The following is a 22,567-nucleotide window of genomic DNA, read 5'->3' on the forward strand; positions in this document are numbered from 1 at the left end:
TTTGACGTCAAAATGATGAATTTGAAGAAAGTTATTGCAAAAAAAAACATTTGAAGTCAATGCATGCAACCGTCTGGATGCTAGATTGTTAATAGACAGACACACAAACAAAAAGCGCACTGATTACAATACCTCACCCCGCTGACTCCATCGTGGGTGATCTAATAAAAAAAAGTTTCTTTGACCCAGTAACAATATAAGTTACATCTTCAGACTGTCAACCTGCTCCACGTCATTAAAATGACACACACTCCAAAGTGTGCCAGCCACAGCCATCAGCTGTTTCACAGTGCCTGTGAAAAGAGGCCTGTTTTTCTCTTGGTACAATGGCATCATTGAGTGTTTTCGCCTGGTTGAAATTCAGAGGGCAACAAACAAACAAACGAGCCACCTTGCAGTGTTAAAACCAGACCATTATGTGACTCCTGCATTATGTCCCGTCCATGCAGCTCTGGCTTGTCCTGGTGTTTTCTCTGCTTTTTGCTGGCTATTGGCTCACACCATGTCCGATCTGCTCCAGATTTCTATGGTAAGTTTTTCTTTCGAAGAATCTGTGATAGACAAGTGAACGCAACACTGCAGGCTCACAGGCACTTCCTGAAGAATGTTTGTGAAGTGATTTATCCTTCGCTCATCCTGTGCAAAATAGCTGTGCAGTGTCAGCTTTAGAGGGGGCTGTCAGGGTCACTGCGATGTCTTGCTGTTTTCAAAACAAACCCTGAAGGAGAAGAGAACAGGACATTGATCTGCAGTTAGGTCTGTCATGGAAAAGGCAATGAACCCCTGTTTGTGAACATAAAGTACAGATTCTACAACAGAGAGGATTAGTGCATTATTTACTGTATTCAATACTGTCATGGCTCTGTGTGTGTGTGTGTGTGTGTGTGTGTGGAGAGAGCTTTGTGAGGAGGAGAGACATCACTAATGTTGCCCCCCCCCACCAGTGTTGTAGTCGAGTCGCTAAACCTCGAGTCCAAGTCCAGTCTCGAGTCCCTAGTGTTCAAGTCCAAGTCATTAAAGAAAATTTTCAAGTTGAGTCCGCTATTGATCCGAGTCAAGTCCAAGACTCCAACCGCACCATTTGACGGCTATTTTAGCACCATTAACATTAGTTTGTTTCTGAACATGCCGTATGAACAGGTGAATGTGCATTCTCTTTATCAGGGAGTGTGAAGTATTCTGTCAGAGATGGTTGGGAGACGGATGTAAGTGCAGAAGGTGTGTTTACTAATACAAGTGAAGACATAAACAATCCAGGCCAAATCGTAAAACACTGAAACAGGCAATCAGTCGAGCGAGGCACAAAAAGGCTATCGTAGACTCGGCAGAATCAAAGACGAGAAACAGGAAATCAGGGATCAGGAAACCAAACAAGGAAATAAGGCTCAGCAACACAGCTCAATACTTCGCAAAGTAAGTGTGTTTTCACAGTTTTTATATAGGCGCGCTGATTGCGCCTTAAAGGAACAGTCCACCGTACTTCCATAATGAAATATGCTCTTATCTGAATTGAGACAAGCTGCTCCGTACCTCTCCGAGCTTTGCGCGACCTCCCAGTCAGTCAGACGCAGTCAGACGCGCTGTCACTCCTGTTAGCAATGTAGCTAGGCTCAGTATGGCCAATGGTATTTTTTGGGGCTGTAGTTAGATGCGACCAAACTCTTCCGCGTTTTTCCTGTTTACATAGGTTTATATGACCAGTGATATGAAACAAGTTCAGTTACACAAATTGAAACGTAGCGATTTTCTATGCTATGGAAAGTGCGCACTATAATGACAGGCGTACTAACACCTTCTGCGCGCTTCGGCAGCGCATTGATATCTGAGCTCCGTATCAATGCGCTGCCGAAGCACGCAGAAGGTGTTAATACGCCTGTCATTATAGTGCGCACTTTCCATAGCATAGAAAATCGCTACGTTTCAATTTGTGTAACTGAACTTGTTTCATATCACTGGTCATATAAACCTATGTAAACAGGAAAAACGCGGAAGAGTTTGGTCGCATCTAACTACAGCCCCAAAAAATACCATTGGCCATGCTGAGCCTAGCTACATTGCTAACAGGAGTGACAGCGCATCTGACTGCGTCTGACTGACTGGGAGGTCGCGCAAAGCTCGGAGAGGTACGGAGCAGCTCGTCTCAATTCAGATAAGAGCATATTTCATTATGGAAGTATGGTGGACTGTTCCTTTAATCCTGTGCAGGTGCAAGTTGTTTACAGCGTGTGCGTGAGAGTACAAAAATTAATGTAGATATAAATATCTTCTGCCAAATTATTATGGCATGTTACAAAAAAAAAGAAAAAATCTGAGTCCTCGTCTCCAATTTACGAATCCAAATGCAGTTAATGCATGAGTCCGAGTCATCAATGCTCAAGTCCAAGTCGAGTCACGAGTCCTTAAAATCAGGACACAAGTCAGACTCGAGTGTGAGTCCTGGACTCAAGTGGCACAAGCTTGACACACACACACACACACACACCATTGCAACCTAATATGGGGAGGGAATCTTGCATGTTAAAGCTTAAAAACCAGAGCTAGATGGTACGACAGTGAGAAGGAAGGGGAGGAGGAGGAGGATGGGTATTGTGTATCAAAGCCAAAACACTTTGTCCCATTTTACCAAGTCCATTAAATCTATCGCACATTTGGAAATTTGATTCATTATATTGTGAGAGATCATAAAATAGACATATTGCTAGTGAAAATTCTCATATGCTATTAATATATACTAAAGTATTATGGATCAGAGAAGAATAGAGCTTTCAAAACAACAACAACAGAAAAAAGGTCCCATCCAGCCATCCATTATCTGTAACCGGTTATCCTGTGCAGGGTCACGGGCAAGCTGGAGCCCATCCCAGCTGACTATGGGTGAGAGGCGGGGTACACCCTGGACAAATCACCATGTCATCACAGGGCTGACACAGAGACAAACAACCATTCACACTCACATTCACACCTACGGTCAATTTAGAGCCACCAATTAGCCTAACCTGCATGTCTTTGGACTGTGGGGGAAACTGGAGCACCCGGAGGAAACCCACGCAGACACGGGCAGAACATGCAAACTCCACACAGAAAGCCCCCGTTGGCCGCTGGGCTCGAACCCAAAACCTTCTAACAGAAAAATGTGATATTCTTAAAATGTTTCAAACCCGGTGCTCTTAATATTTGAAAGTGATTTTTAGTCCAATTAATGATTTTGTGATTTAAAACTTTGAGAATATTCATAAATCTTTATGAGAGGCTTACTCATTCGGGACAAATTTGAAATAGATATCTGGATTTCTGTAAAGTTGCTTTGTGACAGTGTTCAATGCTTAAAAATAGCTATCTAAATAAATTGAATCAAACTAAATTGAATTGGGATGACATGGTGGTGTAGTGGTTAGCACTGTCACCTCACAGTAAGCATGGTCTGGGTTCAAACCTGCGGTCAACTGGGACTTTTCTGTGTGGAGTTCGCATGTTCTCCTCGTGCCTGTGTGGGTTTCCTCCAACAGTCCAAAGACATGAAAATTAGGTCAGCTGGCTACTCTAAATTGCCCATAGGTGAGAGTGTGAATGGTTGTTCATCTCAGGCTACATCCACACGACAACGGCAACGAGATGTTATTAAAAAAATATCGCGTCCACATGGGCAACGGATCAGTAAAATATCAGGTACATATGGCAACGCAACGCTTGCTGAAAACGATGCAATACACATGCCACACCTCTAGGGGCGCTGTAAGATGGTCCCTTCGGAGACACCAGAACAATAGAAGAAGTAAGGACGCATGCGCATAAACTATTATGCGCGAGACTTCATATTAGCCACAAAGTCAGAAAAATCTGTTCGTAAAATTACATTATAATGACCAAATACAATAAAAAGTATTTTTCCAGTCTCACCTGTGAAAGGTAATCCCATGTGATCTTGTTTGGACGGCAAACCTGTTGGTACAGTTAAACGCAGCACATGAATGAGGCATCTTTATTCTCCGCTTTGCCCCATCCAATATGGCGGCGAGGATGACGTATGATTCTACGTGGAAGGCGGTGTCTTTAATGGTCCGGAATAAATTGAATGCTACACGTTGATGGATTAATTTGTTGTTCTACGCCCTTTTTGAGGAATGTATTGTAGGACTTAAACCAACATCTGAAGAGGTGAGATCGCTCCTTTTTTTCCCTATTTTTGCTGGCGGGATTGACTCTGCCCTAACTCTCTCTCTCACTTTGCACCATAACACAATAAATATTCACAGTGAAAATATTTTGTAAGCACGTTTCATGAACCAAGTTATAGGATTTGTTGACAACTCGCATCGAGTTCGTTACACTTCTACCCGGCGTGAAGCACATGTGGTTGTGACGTCATCGTAAACAAATCCGTTCTACTCATCCAGATGACTTCACAATGGCAACATTGCCAGATCTTTCCACTCTGGAACCCGTTCTCAAAAGATTTCGTTTTGGGGCACCCAAAATGCCGGTGCCGTGTGGACGCCAGGCCGAAACGATAAACAATTTTATCAGATTCACCTGAATCCATTGCCGTGTGGACAGGGCCTCAGTGTAAGCCCTGTGATAGATTAATGACCTGCCCAGGGTGAGCCAGTTTCACCCATGACCCTGACAGATAATGAATGAAATGAACTGAGACAATATAGTAAGTGAACTTATGGAATAATTATTAAAAATTAATGGCGCTCTTTAATAAAGTGTCTTGGAAAAGTATTCATCCCCCTTGGTGTTTGTCCTGTTTTGTTACATTAAAATGGATTTTTGGAAGATTAGCACCATTTGATTTACACAACATGCCTACCAATTTAAAGGTGAAAATTGTTTTACTGTGACACAAACAATAATTAAGATGAAAAAAAAAAAACAGAAATCTGGAGTGTGCATAGGTATTCACCCCCTTTCCTATGAAACCCCGAAATAAGAGCTGGTCCAACCAATTCACTTCATAAGTCACATAATTAGTTGATTAAGATCCACCTGTGTGCAAACAAAGTGTCACATGATCTGTCACATGATGTCTGTATAAATCAACCTGTTCTGGAAGGACCCTGACTCTGCAACACTACTAAGCAAGCAACATGAAAACCAAGGAGCCTCCAAACAGGTCAGAGACAAAGTTGTGGAGAAGTATAGATCAGGGTTGGGTTATAAAAAATATCCCAAACTTTGAATATCCCAGGGAGCACCATTAAATCCATTATAGCAAAATGGAAAGAATATGTCACCACTACAAACCTGACAAGAGAAGGCTGCCCACCAAAACTCACAGACCGAGCAAGGAGGGCATTAATCAGAGATGCAACAAAGACACCAAAGATAACACTGAAGAAGCTGCAAAGATCCACAGTGGAGATGGGAATATCTGTCCACAGGACCACTTTAAGCCGTACAGAGTGGGGCTTTATGGAAGAGTGGCCAGAAAAAAGTAATTGCTTAAAAAAATCATGTTTGGAGTTTGCCCAACAGCATGTGGCCAACTCCCCAAACACATGGAAGAAGATTCTCTGGTCAAATGAGACAAAAATTGAACGTTTTGGCCATCATGGGAAATGCCATGTGTGGTGCAAACCCAACACCCTGAGAACACCATTCCTACAGTAAAGCATGGTGGTGGCAGCATCATGTTGTGGGGATATTTTTCTTCTGCAGGGACAGCAAAGCTGGTCAGGACTGAAGGAAAGACGGATGGCACTAAATACAGGGCAGTTCTGGAGGAAAACCTGTTTGAGTCAGCCAGAGGTTTGAGACTGGGACGAAGGTTCACGTTCCATCAGGACAATGACCCTAAACATACTGCTATAGCTACACTGGAGTGGTTTAAAGGGAAACATTTAAATGTCTTGGAATGGCCTAATCAAAGCCCAGACCTCAATCCAATTGAGAATCTGTGGCATAACTTGAAGATTGCTGTACACCAATGCAACTCATCTAACTTGAAGGAGTTGGAGCAGTTTTGCCTTGAGGAATGGGCAAAAATCCCAGTGGCTAGATGTGCTAAGCTAATAGAGACACACCCCAAGAGACTTGCAGCTGTAATTGCAGTAAAAGGTGGCTCTACAAAGTATTGACTTCGGGGGGTGAATACCTATGCACACTCCAGATTTCTGTTTTTTCATCTTAATTATTGTTTGTCACAATAAAACAACAATTTTCACCTTTGAAGTTGTAGGCATGTTGTGTAAATCAAATGGTGCTAACCACCCAAAAATCCATTTTAATTCCAGCTTGTAATGCGACAAAACAGGACAAACACCAAGGGGGATGAATACTTTTGCAAGACACTATAATTTTCTCTAAAATGACCAGCCATTGAACAAAAGAAAAGATGAGTGGTGAAAGGGTGAGTGTTGCTGAAATGTAATAATGTTTCATCTCATTATCTCTAGCCGCTTTATCCTGTATAAACTACATGCAGGTGGGTATTTACTGGAAGATGTGGGAAGTGGAGGTTATACTCCGTTTCCTGTAGGTGCGCTCTGATGGACTGGCGTGCCACCCGGAGTGTTTTCCTACCTCAAGTCAAGTGTTCCTAGGATTGGCTCCAGCATGACGAGGCTAAGGCAGATGATGATGATGATGATGATGAATTTTTAATTGCCTTCTGTAAATATTATCTTCTACAGTGGTGCTTGAAAGTTTGTGAACCCTTTAGAATTTTTTATATTTCTGCATAAATATGACCTAAAGCGTCATCAGATTTTCACACAAGTCCTAAAAGTAGATAAAGAGAACCCAGTTAAACAAATGAGACAAAAATATTATACTTGGTCATTTATTTATTGAGGAAAATGATCCAATATTACATCTTTGTGAGTGGCAAAAGTATGTGAACCTCTAGGATTAGCAGTTAATTTGAAGGTGAAATTAGAGTCAGATGTTTTCAATCAATGGGATGACAATCAGGTGTGAGTGGGCACCCTGTTTTATTTAAAGAACAGGGATCTATCAAAGTCTGATCTTCACAACACATGTTTGTGGAAGTGTATCATGGCACGAACAAAGGAGATTTCTGAGGACCTCAGAAAAAGTGTTGTTGATGCTCATCAGGCTGGAAAAGGTTACAAAACCATCTCTAAAGAGTTTGGACTCCACCAATCCACAGTCAGACAGATTGTGTACAAATGGAGGAAAGTCAAGACCATTGTTACCCTCCACAGGAGTGGTCGACCAACAAAGATCACTCCAAGAGCAAGGTGTGTAATCATCGGCGAGGTCACAAAGGACCCCAGGGTAACTTCTATGCAACTGAAGGCCTCTCTCACATTGGCTAATGTTAATGTTCATGAGTCCACCATCAGGAGAACACTGAACAACAATGGTGTGCATGGCAGGGTTGCAAGGAGAAAGCCACTGCTCTCCAAAAACATTGCTGCTCATCTGCAGTTTGCTAAAGATCACGTGGACAAGCCAGAAGGTGATTGGAAAAATGTTTTGTGGACAGATGAGACCAAAATAGAACTTTTTGGTTTAAATGAGAAGGGTTATGTTTGGAGAAAGGAAAACACTGTATTCCAGCATAAGAACCTTATCCCATCTGTGACACATGGTGGTGGTAGTATCATGGTTTGGGCCTGTTTTGCTGCATCTGGGCCAGGACGGCTTGCCATCATTGATGGAACAATGAATTCTGAATTATACCAGTGAATTCTAAAGGAAAATGTCAGGACATCTGTCCATGAACTGAATCTCAAGAGAAGGTGGGTCATGCAGCAAGACAACGACCCTAAGCACACAAGTCGTTCTATCAAAGAATGGTTAAAGAAGAATAAAGTTAATGTTTTGGAATGGCCAAGTCAAAGTCCTGACCTTAATCCAATCGAAATGCTGTGGAAGGACCTGAAGTGAGCAGTTCATGTGAGGAAACCCACCAACATCCCAGAGTTGAAGCTGTTCTGTACGGAGGAATGGGCTAAAATTCCTCCAAGCCGGTGTGCAGGACTGATTAACAGTTACTGGAAACGTTTAGTTGCAGTTATTGCTGCACAAGGGGGTCACAGTAGATACTGAAAGCAAAGGTTCACATACTTTTGCCACTCACAGATATTTAATATTGGATCATTTTCCTCAATAAATAAATGACCAAGTATAATATTTTTGTCTCATTTGTTTAACTGGGTTCTCTTTATCTACTTTTAGGACTTGTGTGAAAATTTGATGACGTTTTAGGTCATATTTATGCAGAAATATAGAAAATTCTAAAGGGTTCACAAACTTTCAAGCACCACTGTATTGCATGCAATGCTGGGTATTTAAATTCCATTTACTGAATACATTTTAAGATGTTCTGCACCAGTGATCAATTTCAAGGTGATTTGCAAAATTAAAAAAAAAAAAAACAGAACAGCTTTCAGTTATTCATTCAGATGTACGATAAATCTGGAAACAGTTAAGGGCGGTGCTGTGAATGATTTCATATTAAAGTTATGCACCACACCTACAATGATAAGATAAGAAAGAAAGGCAGTTTCACAAGTGTTATATGGTTGCCATCACACCACAATAGCCTTTCAGACAAACCATGCAGTACTTGTATACACACACACAACACCTTGCAAGTGTTTAATGTGGTTTCAATGCCCAAGTTGTTTGCTGTGCTAGTATTGAACTAACACAAATTACACCTAAAGCCCAGATCAGCATTTTCTTTTCTATATCTGTAGATTTCCTTCACACTGTGTTGAGGAACCACACGGCCCACGCATGTGAGGGAGAGACGCTGACCATCAGGTGTCCCTCAAAAACCTCAGTGGCTGTTTTGTCTACATTCTATGGACGGCGAATACCAAGCCAGCACTTATGCCCCAACGCAAATGCAAACGTTACAGAGGAAAGCACAGAATGCATGTCCACCATCGCCATACAGGTATCATACAGGAAGAACGTAATTTGAAATATTTAAAATGTCTCCTTGTTATGAAGTTAAACTGTGCTGTTTCCTCTGAATGTAGGCCTGAGATTGTTTTTGTGTGTGACTAGAAAGTGGTGTCCGAGTGCCAGGATCGGCGAGCATGTCAGATTCCTGTGGCAAGTCCAGTGTTTGGACAAGATCCCTGCCCTGAAACCAGCAAGTACATCCTGGTTTCCTACAAGTGTCGGCCCGGTTAGAGTGCGCGCAAACACACACACGTTTGTTTCACTGTCCATTGACGTAATTATTATTGCAGTTAATTAATGCTGTGCCTGCACCTCAGCCTAACCCTAACCTCAGTAACGGAAAGGAAACTTTTTGGCTTTTTTTTTTTTTATTTTGTTAAAAAACAACACAACAGCAATTTCCTTATGGGGACCATCCAGATGTCCCCACAAGGTCAAAATTGTCAGATTTTACTATCTCTGTGGGGACATTTGGTCCCCAGTAGTATATAAGCACACAGACACACACACACACACACACACACACACACACACACACACACACACATACAGTGCTGAGCGTAAATGAGTACACCCCCTTTGAAAAGTAACATTTTAAACAATATCTCAATGAACACAAACAATTTCCAAAATGTTGACAAGACAAAGTTTAATATAACATCTGTTTAACTTATAACGGGAAAAAGTAAGGTTAATAATATAACTTGGATTACACATTTTTCAGTTTTACTCAAATTAGGGTGGTGCAAAAATGAGTACACCCCACAACAAAAACTACTACATCTAGTACTTTGTATGGCCTCCATGATTTTTAATGACAGCACCAAGTCTTCTAGGCGTGGAATGAACAAGTTGGCGACATTTTGCAACATCAATCTTTTTCCATTCTTCAACAATGGCTTCTTTTAGTGACTGGATGCTGGATGGAGAGTGATGCTCAACTTGTCTCTTCAGAATTCCCCATAGGTGTTCGATTGGGTTCAGATCAGGAGACATACTGTACTTGGCCACTGAATCACTTTCACCCTGTTCTTCTTCAGAAATCCAACAGTGGCCTTAGATGTGTGTTTAGTCATGTTGGAAAAGTGCACGATGACCAAGGGCATGGAGTGATGGTAGCATCTTCTCTTTCAGTATAGAGCAATACATCTGTGAATTCATGATGCCATCAATGAAATGCAGCTCCCTGACACCAGCAGCACTCATGCAGCCCCACATAAGGACACTGCCACCACCATGTTTCACTGTAGGCACCATGCATTTTTCTTTGTATTCCTCACCTTTGCGACGCCATACAGTTTTGAAGCCATCAGTTCCAAAAACATTTATCTTGGTCTCATCACTCCAGAGTATAGAGTCCCAGTAGTCTTCATCCTTGTCAGCATGGGTCCTAGCAAACTCTAGGCAGGCTTTTTTGTGCCTGGGCTTTAGGAGAGGCTTCTTTCGTGGACAGCATCCATGCATGCCATTCCTCTGCAGTGTATGCCGTATTGTGTCATGGGAAATAGTCACCCCAGTTTGGCTTTCTACTTCTTTAGATAACTGCAGTGAACTTGCATGCCGATTTTCTTCAACCCTTCTCATCAGAAGATGCTCCTGTCGAGGTGTTAACTTCCGTGGATGACCTGGACATCTCTGTGAGATGGTTGCAGTTCCATCTTTCTTAAATTTTTGTACCACTTTTGCTACAGTATTCTGACTGATAAGTAAAGCTTTGCTGATCTTCTTGTCGCCTTCACCTTTGTGGTGTAAAGAAATTATTTTCTTTGGGGAATTCTGAAGAGACAAGTTGAGCATCACTCTCCATCCAGCATCCAGTCACTAAAAGAGGCCATTCTTGAAGAATGGAAAAAGATTGATGTTGCAAAATGTCGCCAACTTGTTCATTCCATGCCTAGAAGACTTGGTGCTGTCATTAAAAATCATGGAGGCCATACAAAGTACTAGATATAGTAGTTTTTGTTGTGGGGTGTACTCATTTTTGCACCACCCTAATTTGAGTAAAACTGAAAAATGTGTAATCTAAGTTATATTATTAACCTTACTTTTTCCCATTATAAGTTAAACAGATGTTATATTAAACTTTGTCTTGTCAACATTTTGGAAATTGTTTGTGTTCATTGAGATATTGTTTAAAATGTTACTTTTCAAAGGGGGTGTACTCATTTACGCTGAGCACTGTATCTGTGTAGCACATTTACCAGTGACTTTTGTATGACAGAAAATGAGCCGAATCCTTGTCCTTCCTTTTTAAAGCACATCATCGCTTGCGGACAGCATGTGAGAACGAGAGGCTGAGGCTCGTCTGCAAGAACAACACCGTGCTGGCCATCTACTCTGCCACGTTTGGCTACCTGGAGTATGACACCCCTGTATGCCCTCAAGGGGTGCCAACAAAGCCTGACATGGGTCTGGGACTGAACAATAACACAGTTGTGCCATCTAGTGAACAAATTTTAAATAACAACCTGTGCTAGACCGGATATTTCCATCACTAACAAAGTTGAGATATTTCCATAACTAATCTAAATTGAAGCAAAATCCAGCTCCGATAATCTTTCATCCAAGTAAACAATACAATCTTTTCGATTATGTAAACTCTGTGTCTGTATTTTCCTTTCAGAGTGCTTGTCTTCATCAGCCATGAGAAGGGTATCAAGGAAATGTCACGGCAGAACGAACTGCACTGTGCTGGCCAGTGTGCAGAACTTTGGTGACCCCTGCTTCCCTGGAACCAGCAAACATCTGCGAGTGTCTTTCACATGTGGTGAGTTACAGGACATACCACAGCTAACGAGGAATAAATGAGCACATTCACAGAGCGTTGAGAAATGATCTCATGGTCCCTCATGGATGACTTTGCCTTGCTATTGTGAATTCAGTTCCGAGGTATTTGCTGGAAGATGTAGGACGTGGAGGGGCAGATCCTTTCCGAATCTCTGATTATACACACGGTAAGATGTGGAATACTTAGACAAACAAGATTAACCTTGAACGATTTTCTGCTTAATTTTAGTACTCAATCAGCCAATTACAAAAGAGATAAGCCTCACAGGATGCAATAAATATATGTTTATTGATTTTTATTATCTTAAACATACCATACATTTAATATTAAAGATACTGTCAGAGATTTACAACATAGCATTGTACCGATCACCCATAAACTGTACCGTAGGTGCTAAAGAAGGCAACTGGACTTGCTTGAAATTCTTGAAGACATTTCACCTCTCATCCGAAAGGCTTCTTCAGTTCTGTCTGACTAGTGGGGAGTTCCAGGTATTTATCCTCTATTGGATCAAAAGCAACCCTAAGGAGAGTCATTAAGGTCACCTGAGTCGTTGAGTCATCCTGTAGGTGTAGGTCACTGGGGGCCAGGTGTGAACGGTGTTAGCAGCCTAGAGGGTGGTTACGGTGATCTGTGGGTCATTGGTTCTCTCTGTCATCCTGTGAGTCATTGACATCAGCTGAGTCTCGATGTGGATGTGTATTCAGTTTTCTGGGAAGTGTGCCAAGGACTGCCTTGTAGGTGACTGATAAGTGGTGTCTCAGCCCATGTTTACATTAGACCGTATCAGCGGATCATCAGATTAACGTTTTTAAAACGATTAGTGTGCACACAGCAACACCAATACATGATTTGCGTGCACACAGCAATACCAATACATGGATACGCTCGGCTCCGCAGGCATCCTGCACTCCAAATCACTCCGCCCTGAACAGCGAGTGCCCTCTGGAGGGTGCGCACTCCGGCCCTGCGCAGCTCACAGAGCACGCGAGTGAAGTGAACAAGCTGTGATTCGGGACTGAGCCGCTGTGTGTATGATCCCAGCGCATATCACTTACCACTTGCAAGTGGAAGGATGGCAAGCCTAAAGACAATCATAACTACACAATGGGCAGTATTTGCATCAGTATTTGCAGTATTTTCATACTTTTATACTCTTTAATGAAAGGTGATACAAGGCGGAAGTCCGCACCGTTTTTCAGCAGTCGTGTCACATGACCAACACCAGCGAATCAGGAAGGTGGATGTCACAGTGACGTTGTCCAATGAGACGCCAGCTAGAGCTCAGCACAGCGTATCCGCGTATTCTGAATGTTTACACAGCACCGGAGCTGACACGATCTGGATTGAATACATGGACGCTGGCGGATTCCCGTTTCCCGGTGGTTTAATGTAAACGGACAGTGCATCCACGAAGAAAACGAGACAGATACGGTCTAATATAAACGTAGCCTCAGGCTACATCCACACGACAACGGCAACGAGATGTTATTTAAAAAATATCGCGTCCAAATGGGTAACGATCAGTAAAATATCAGGTCCATATGGCAATGCAACGCTTGCTGAAAATGATGCAATACACATGCCACACCTCTAGGGGCGCTGTAAGACAGTCCCTTCGGAGACACCAGAACAATAGAAGAAGTAAGGACGCATGCGCATAAACTATTATGCGCGAGACTTCATATTAGCCACAAAGTCAGAAAAATCTGTTCGTAAAATTACATTATAATGACCAAATACAATGAAAAGTATTTTTCCAGTCTCACCTGTGAAAGGTAATCCCATGTGATCTCGTTTGGACGGTAAACCTGTTGGTACAGTTAAACGCAGCACATGAATGAGGCATCTTTATTCTCCGCTTTGCCCCATCCAATATGGCAGTGAGGATGACGTATGATTCTACGTGGAAGGCGGCGTCTTTAATGGTCCGGAATAAATTGAATGCTACACGTTGATGGATTAATTTGTTGTTCTACACCCTTTTTGAGGAATGTATTGTAGGACTTAAACCAACATCTGAAGAGGTGAGATCGCTCCTTTTTTTCCCTATTTTTGCTGGCGGGATTGACTCTGCCATAAGGGCTATTTTCTCTCTCTCTCACTTTGCACCATTACACAATAAATATTCACAGTGAAAATATTTTGTAAGCGCGTTTCATGAACCAAGTTATAGGATTTGTTGACAACTCGCATCGAGTTCGTTACACTTCTACCCGGCGTGAAGCACTGACAGTCATGTGGTTGTGACGTCATCGTAAACAAATCCGTTCTACTCATCCAGACGACTTCGCAACGGCAACGGTGCCAGATCTTTCCACTCTGGAACCCGTTCTCAAAAGATTTCGTTTTGGGGCACCCAAAACGCCGGTGCCGTGTGGACGCCAGGCCTAAACGATAAGCAATTGTATCGGAGTCACCTGAATCCGTTGCCATGTGGACAGGGCCTCAGACCACCAACTCTGTTCAGTGATGGTCATTCCAGGTTGACGAAGATGGTTTCTTTAACTCCTCTTTCAAACCACCGGTCTTCTCTGGCTAAAATGTATATATTGCAGTCCTGAAAGAAGTGTCCTTTGTTATTGAGATGAAGGTAGACTGCAGAGTCCTGGCCTGAGGAACTGACTCTCCTGTGTTGAGCCATGCACCTGTGAAGCGGTTGATTCGTTTCCCCAATGTACAGGTCTATGCATTCCTCACTGCATTGAATTGCGTACACTACGTTGTCCTGTTTGTGTCTGGGTATTTTGTCCTTGGGGTAGACCAATTTCTGCCTCAGAGTGTTACTGGGTCTGAAATGTACCGGAATATTGTGTTTGTAGAAGATCCTCCTGAGTTTCTCAGATAGTCCAGAAATGTAGGGAATGACACCGTTCTTGTATTTGTTTGTTTTCTTCCCTGTCCATTGTGTTTCTTTTTCTGGTCTTGACGAAAGCCCAGCTGGGATACCTGCACTTCTGAAGTGCTTCCTTGATGTGTTTTTGCTCCTTCTCTTTTCCCTCTACTGTTGTAGGAATGTTCTGGGCCCTGTGGTGTAAGGAACTAATGACCCCCAATTTGTGTTCCAGTGGGTGGTGAGAGTCAAACAGTAGGTACTGGTCAGTGTGTGTGACTCCCCACTAGTCAGACAGAACTGAAGAAGCCTTTCGGATGAGAGGTGAAACGTCTTCAAGAATTTCAAGCAAGTCCAGTTGCCTACTTTTAGCACCTATGGTTTACTATGACCTGGGTGGCTGAGAACCTTCACAGACACTCATGACCCATAATATTAAAACCACTGTCAGATGAAGTGGATAAAATTTGATTATCTTGTTACAATGGCACCTGTCAGGGGGTGGGAGATATTAGGCAGCAAATAAACGGTGTTCTCAAAGTTGATGTGTTAGAAGCAGGAAAAATGGGCAAGCGTAAGGATCTGAGTGACTTTGACAAGGGCCAAATTGTGATGGCTAGATGACTGGGTCTGAGCATCTCCAATATTACAGGTCATGTGATGTGTTCCCAGTATGCAGTGGTTAGTACCTACCAAAAGTGGTCCAAGTAAGGACAACCGATGAACCAACGACAGGGTCATGGGTTCCCAAGGGTCATTGATGTGCGTGGGGACTGGAAGCTAGCCTATCAGGTCTGAGCCTACAGACGAGCTACTATAATCCCAATCTCTGAAAAAGTTCATGCTGGCCATGATAGAAAGCAATCAGAACACACAGTACATCACAGCTTGTTGCGTATGGGGCTGCTTGGCTGTAGACTGGTCAGAGTGCCCATACTGACCCCTGTCCACTGCCGAAAATGCCTACAATGGGCATGTGAGCATCGGAACTGGATCATGGAGCAGTAGAAGAAGGTGGCCTGGTCTGATGAATCATGTTTTCTTTTACATCATGTGGCTGGCCCGGTGCATCGCTTACCTGGGAAAGAAATGGCACCAGAACGCACTATGGGAAGAAGGCAAGCTGGCAGAGGAACTGCTGAAAAAGTGAATGCTGACACCTTTCTGTTTTAGCCAGCATTCACTTTTTCAGCAGTTTGTGCTACAGTATCTCTTCTGCGGGATTGGATCACATGGGCTAGCCTTCGTGCTCCATGCAAATCAATGAGCCTTTGACACCCATGACCCTGTCGCCGGTTCACCGGTTGTCCTTCATTGGACCACTTTTGGTAGATACTAACCACTGCATACCTGGAACACCTCACAAGATGTGCCATTTTGGAGATGCTCAGACCCAGTCATCTAGCATCACAATTTGGCCCTTGTCAAAGTCATTCAGATCCTTACATTTGCCCATTTTTCCTGCTTCCAACACATCAACTTCAAGAACTGACTGTTGATGTGTCTTGAAGTTGCTGCCTAATATATCCCACCCCTTGACAGGTGCTGTTGTAATGAGATAATCAATGTAATTCACGTCACTTGTCAGTGGTCATAATGTTATGGCTGATCAGTATTTATATTTGTTACTATTGTGAAGCGGGGGTTGATACAGTATCTACATATGGAGAGTCACCAGATGTATGAGGAACTCTCCCAAAAAGAGTTGAGCTACTGTTCACAACCACATAGGTGATTCCATGCTTGGTGTGCTGTGTGTGTCCCATTGATTTTACAACACTTCGACAGCATTTTTCTTGTCCAAGCCCACTATATCAACACTACAGAACTCAGATACTGTGCACTGGAACACTTCACAAATATCATGATCATCATTTTTTCCATGAATCATCTAATACAGGTTAAGGATTTTTTAGGTGACATTTTAGTTGTTCCTACCACATTGACTCAACCCTGTGATGAACACATTTACCCTCATGAAATCTTTGAAATATTTCACAAGTCCACAAATTCAACAACATTAAAAAGGAAGTTACAATCCAGGAAGTTGCAAGATGTTTTCCTCATTTTCACGGAGACTGTGATCATAACTGATGTCACTTTGCCATATGTCATTATTACCCAAATTATAGATTGAAAATGAATTATTAATTAAAAACCACACAAATTAAGTGACTTATTAGAATGTCCATAAAGTCTTCATGTCTGTAGCATGGATGCTAATTAGCCACATTTTATATCATTTTATTTCATAAAAACACCTCAAACACATTTTTGAATGGTTAAATGAACATCTCCTTAGATTCAGTGTTGGAAAATGATTTGGAGACGTTTATTTTTTAAGAGTTACACGGGCTAAATGGCACTACAATTCTGGAATCACCCTTTTAACTTTACTAATAGTATTTGACCACAGTTTCTTGAAGAAATTTTTACCAGAACCTGTAACATTGGTAAATTATTCTAGGTATTAATAGTGTGTGTGTGTGTGTGTGTGTGTGTGTCTCTGACCTGGACAGAGTGCTTACTGATTCTAAATGCATGTTAAAAAGCAGACTAAATCCCATTAAAATGCATAATTAACCCAATCTACCATTACATACAGTGCCTTGCAAAAGTATTCATCCCCCTTGGTGTTTTTCCTGTTTTGTCACATTACAAGCTGGAATTAAAATGGATTTTTGGAGTATTAACACCATTTGATTTACACAACATGCCTACCACTTTAAAGGTGACAATTGTTGTTTTATAGTGACACAAACAATAATTAAGATGGAAAAAAAAAACAAATAGAAATCTGGAGTGTGCATAGGTATTCACCCCCTTTCATATGAAACCCCTAAATAAGAGCTGCTCCAACCAATTCACTTCATAAGTCACATAATGAGTTGATTAAGATCCACCTGTGTGGAAATCAAAATGTCACATGATCTGTCACATGATGTCTGTATAAATCAACCTGTTCTGGAAGGACCCCAACTCTGCAACACGACTAAGCAAGCAACATGAAAACCAAGGAGCCTCCAAACAGGTCAGAGACAAAGTTGTGGAGAAGTAGAGATCAGGGTTGGGTTATAAAAAATATCCCAAACTTTGAATATCCCAGGGAGCGCCATTAAATCCATTATAGCAAAATGGAAAGAATATGGCGCCACTACAAATCTGACAAGAGAAGGCTGCCCACCAAAACTCACAGACCAGGCAAGGAGGGCATTAATCAGAGATGCAACAAAGACACCAAAGATGACACTGAAGGAGCTGCAAAGATCCACAGCGGAGATGGGAGTATCTGTCCAAAGGACCACTTTAAGCCATACACTCCACAGAATGGGGCTTTATGGAAGAGTGGCCAGGGGAAAAAAAAAAACATTGCTTAAGAAAACACATTTGGAGTTTGCCCAGCAGCATGTGGCAGATTCCCCAAACACATGGAAGAAGATTCTCTGGTCAAATGAGACAAAAATTGACATTTTTGACCATCATGGGAAATGCCATGTGTGGCGCAAACCCAACATCCTGAGAACACCATTCCTACAGTGAAGCATGGTGGTGGCAGCATCATGCTGTGGGCATGTTTTTCACCTGCAGGGACAAGAAAGCTGGTCAGGACTGAAGGAAAGATGGATGGCACTAAATACAGGGCAATTCTGGAGGAAAACCTGTTTGAGTCGGCCAGAGGTTTGAGACTGGGACGAAGGTTCACGGTCTAGCAGGACAATGACCCTAAACATACTGCTAAAGCTACATTGGAGTGGTTTAAAGGGAAACATTTAGATATCTTGGAATGGCCTAATCAAAGCCCAGACCTCAATCCAATTGAGAATCTGTGGCATAACTTGAAGATTGCTGTACACCAACACAACCCATCTAACTTGAAGGAGTTGGAGCAGTCTTGCCTTGAGGAATGGGCAAAAATCCCAGTGGCTAAATGTGCTAAGCTAATAGAGACATACCCCAAGAGACTTGCAGCTGTAATTGTAGCAAAAGGTGGCTCTACAAAGTATTGACTTTGGGGCGTGAATACCTATGTACACTCCAGATTTCTGTTTTTTCATCTTAATTATTGTTTGTGTCAAAATAAAACAACAATTTTCACCTTTAAAGTGATAGGCATGTTGTGTAAATCAAATGGCGCTAACCCCTCCCCCCCCCCCCCAAAAAAAAAATCCATTTTAATTCCATTTTGTAATGTGACAAAACAGGACAAACACCAAGGGGGATGAATACTTTTGCAAGGCACTGTATGTCTAAAAAGATATTTCTGACAAAGATGTTAATGAGGTGGACAGAATATTGGCTGTACAGTATAATTTGATGAATGGTCATGCTGACTGCTGAGGCTGCTTTCCCCCTCTGCAGGTGGCTGGTACACTGGCCCTGGTGTGTACAGACCACAAAACATTTTCACCAACACTTTGGAAATCTTTTTCCACATCCTGGGTAGGTTAGCTAATCTGGACTCTTTGCAGGCATATACAAATCAATCACTTTAATAGAAAACATGTTTTCATAGGATTGCTTTTTCCCCTTACTGACACCAGCAGTCAGCAATGGCCTTTCCCTGTACTAATATGTCAGCAATATTTAAAAAAAAAAATTCTGCATGTTTTTTGTTTTTTTTCCTAACTGTCCCCAGTAATTGTTCATGGCTACACAGACTTAAAGCGCTTATATTCTGTCTCTTTTTGTCCATGTTATCAGGGCTTCCAGAGACAGTGGCTCTGTACTTTGTCTCAGGAATATGCACTGGTTTGGTCTTCCTGCTGTGTCTGTTTGGTGTGAAATCTACACTGGTGCGAGATGTGAAGGGCTTGATGTCCGATCTTGAGGATGAGATCAAGACAGCACGCAGATCACGCCATGGGCTGATCAATGATGACAATATCTCCCTCGACTCTTCCTTTCCTCGCCTTACACACCCTTACCGTGGAGCTGACGTGTTCAGCCCAGAGATGATCATGACAGTGGTTATGGAGGAGAAGAGACACGAGGACAGGGACAAAGCAGAGGTGACAAATGGAGACATTTGGCCACAGTGCAATTCCAGCCCTTATGCCATCCATAAGACCAAGCTTTCTTCTGCTTGACTTTAGAAATAAGCGCACACCAGTTATGTCCTTTCATATTGTGCTAAAGTTTTGACCATAAGACGGTATGAAGTTTGTTGACTGATTTACTTTAACACTCATTTATATTATTCAGTGTTCAAAAAATGTGTAAAAATACAGTACTGTGCAAAAGTCTTAGGCACCCTATTTTTTTTCCTGTACAAACTTTGTTATAGATTTCTATTTTATGGCTTCTACATTATCTAGTCAGTCCAAAAACATTTTAGGTTCCAAACGTTCGTTTTCCAGCACAAAATTAAATGTTACAGAAAAAAAAATTGTTTGTATCTGAGCAGCATATTACATAACAGACCACTTTTCAGATTAAAAAAGAAAACATAATGAAAGCTACTGGGTGTTGGTGCAAAATTAAGAAGCGAGTGTGACAGTGTCCAGAAGAACTGCGGCTGGTTCTGCAAGATGCTCAGTAAAACCTACAGCTCATTTCCTTATAAAACCGCACTCCTTTTACCTGAGACTACTATCTCATCTCATCTCATTATCTCTAGCCTCTTTATCCTGTTCTACAGGGTCGCAGGCAAGCTTGAGCCTATTCTAGCTGACTACGGCCGAAAGGCGGGGTACACCCTGGACAAGTCGCCAGGTCATCACAGGGCTGACACATAGACACAGACAACCATTCACACTCACATTCACACCTACGGTCAATTTAGAGTCACCAGTTAACCTAACCTGCATGTCTTTGGACTGTGGGGGAAACCGGAGCACCCAGAGGAAACCCACACGGACACGGGGAGAACATGCAAACTCCACACAGAAAGGCCCTCGCCGGCCACGGGGCTCGAACCCGGACCTTCTTGCTGTGAGGCGACAGCGCTAACCACTACACCACCATGCCACCCCCGAGACTACTATTTTATTTTATTTTATTTTTTTAAAGCAAAGGGTCGTCTCACACTAAATACTGACCTTGTTTCATTTATTATGGCTTACTGCTTACTGTTTTATAGTATTTTTAAATGTTGAAACACTTCATTTCATTATTTTTTAAGCCACTTTTGGTCTACGGCATTGCTTTACATGTGCCTAAAACTTTTGCACAGTACATCCATTCAAATAATTTATCTCATAAGCCATTACAATACTTAATATTTTGTCATATTAGCAAGAATAATCACTGTTACTTATAATAAACATGTAGCTAAAATACAGTATATACACAGTTGTGTGTCGATACATAACCTTCTAGAACCTTATATTGGATCATTTTGAGATATAAATGTATGTTTGTATGTGAGAATTTTTGTAATGGAACATTTTAATGGTAAATCAAAGAATGAAATTAAACTTAAAAACCCCAAACTATTTAAACAGTAAATCACGTCTTTTCTTTCTTTTTTATTCCCTAAAATCTTTCTTACTTGTGGCTGTAGTTTTCTGTTTTATTTTCTGACAGCACTAAAGGACCAGCAGAGGGAGGCTTCTTCATTTATGTAAAACAGACAGCAAGTCCGGGTTAGTGAGAATGTCAGTGAAGAGAAAGGGTGTTGTTTCTACTGTTGATAAAAGCTGAGTAAAGAATTAAACACTCCAGGATGTGATGTTATAGGAAAATAATATCTTCTACATTGTCCAATAACAGTATGTCCTGAAATGTTTTATTCCACTTATACCACAACAGTGTCTTCCAAAGTCCAACCCCTCTTCCTTGTCATTGATACAGTGCCTTGAAAAAGTATTCATACCCCTTGAACTTTTTCACATTTTTCCACCTTACAACCATGAACTTAAAAGTTTTTTTTATTGAGATTTTATGTGATAGACCAACACAGAGTAGCACATAATTGTGAAGTGAAACAAAAATGATGAATGTCAAGGACCAGACAGGAGAGGAGATCAAATGCACTCGAACCACAGTTTATTAATAACAGGGGAAAAGGGAGTTGGGAGAATGTGTGTGAAGTTCAGTGGCAGGAGGACTGAGAGGCTGGTGGGAGCGTCTGAGGTCTCCCATCCAAGTACTGACCAGGCCCAACCCTGTTTAGCTTCTGAGATCAGACGGGATCAGGCGTAGTCAGAGAGGTGTGGCTGTAGGCTGACAGCTCTTGGGTTTCAGGCAGTCTCCCAGCAAGCAGTCCCTCAGCAGGCAGGAGATAGAGAGCAGGCTGGAACACAGAGTCACAAATCAGGTAGCAAGATAGGGGACAGAAATGCAGGGTCAGGTTACCAGGGCAGAAGAGTAGGGCTCCAGGCAGGGCTGCTCACACCAGGCAGATGGAGAGGCAGGCGAGCAGCAGGGCTGGGCGAGCTGGAGATCAGGCGAAGGTACAGGAGAGGCAGGCAAGAGGCAGAGTCGACAGGACAGAAGGCAGATCAGGTTACCGGGGCTGGAGAGCAGACAGAGTCAGATGGAACAGAATATCGTCAGGAGTCAGAGTAGTAGGAACACAGAGCAGGTTATCATGCTGGAAGTTGCAGACGATCTGACACTGAGGCTTGGGAGAACTGCAGCTTAAATGCACACAGGGGGGAAGCAGGTGATCGGCAACAGCCAATGACAGTCACTGAAAGTTAATAAGAGGAAGTGAGAGTGGGCATGGCCGGTAATGCTGAGTGGAGATGTTACCTGAAGAGAGAAGCCCACAGGTAGGACCATGACAGAACCCCCCCCCCCCAAGGGATGGCTCCAGAAGTCCCTAGCCACAGATCCACCAAGACGGGCGGGAGGAGGGGGAATACCGGTGGAGGGTCAGAACTCCTCTGACCAGTCAGTGTCCAAGGCCTCAGGATCTGGTTCAGAATCGGACTCGGGGACAGTAGCGGTTGGCGCATCGTCATTCCGACAAGGACCCCTTGGTCGACCCCTCCAGTTGGCCGGCTGGTCCGGATGCAGGCGATGAAAGGTGCTGATGAGGGTATGGTCTAAAATTCTCCCAGCAGGAACCCACATCCTCTCCTCAGGACCATAGCCCTCCCAATCCACCAGGTATT

At 42.5% G+C, this 22,567-nt stretch overlaps 1 protein-coding gene across 1 annotated transcript; it reads left to right on the forward strand.

The window, feature by feature from the left end:
- The first annotated feature begins 326 nt into the window (after positions 1 to 326).
- si:ch73-335m24.2 (protein eva-1 homolog C) lies at positions 327 to 19,609 on the forward strand. The gene is given in 9 exon segments (XM_060926916.1): positions 327 to 386; positions 388 to 529; positions 8,673 to 8,875; positions 8,989 to 9,112; positions 11,143 to 11,295; positions 11,510 to 11,653; positions 11,769 to 11,840; positions 18,867 to 18,947; positions 19,209 to 19,609. Coding segments are annotated over 9 exon segments (1,365 nt in total). The 3' UTR covers positions 19,595 to 19,609.
- Positions 19,610 to 22,567: the final 2,958 nt, after the last annotated feature.

The sequence above is a fragment of the Neoarius graeffei genome, chromosome 8 (genome assembly GCF_027579695.1).
Source record: "Neoarius graeffei isolate fNeoGra1 chromosome 8, fNeoGra1.pri, whole genome shotgun sequence".
Classification (NCBI taxonomy): domain Eukaryota; kingdom Metazoa; phylum Chordata; class Actinopteri; order Siluriformes; family Ariidae; genus Neoarius; species Neoarius graeffei.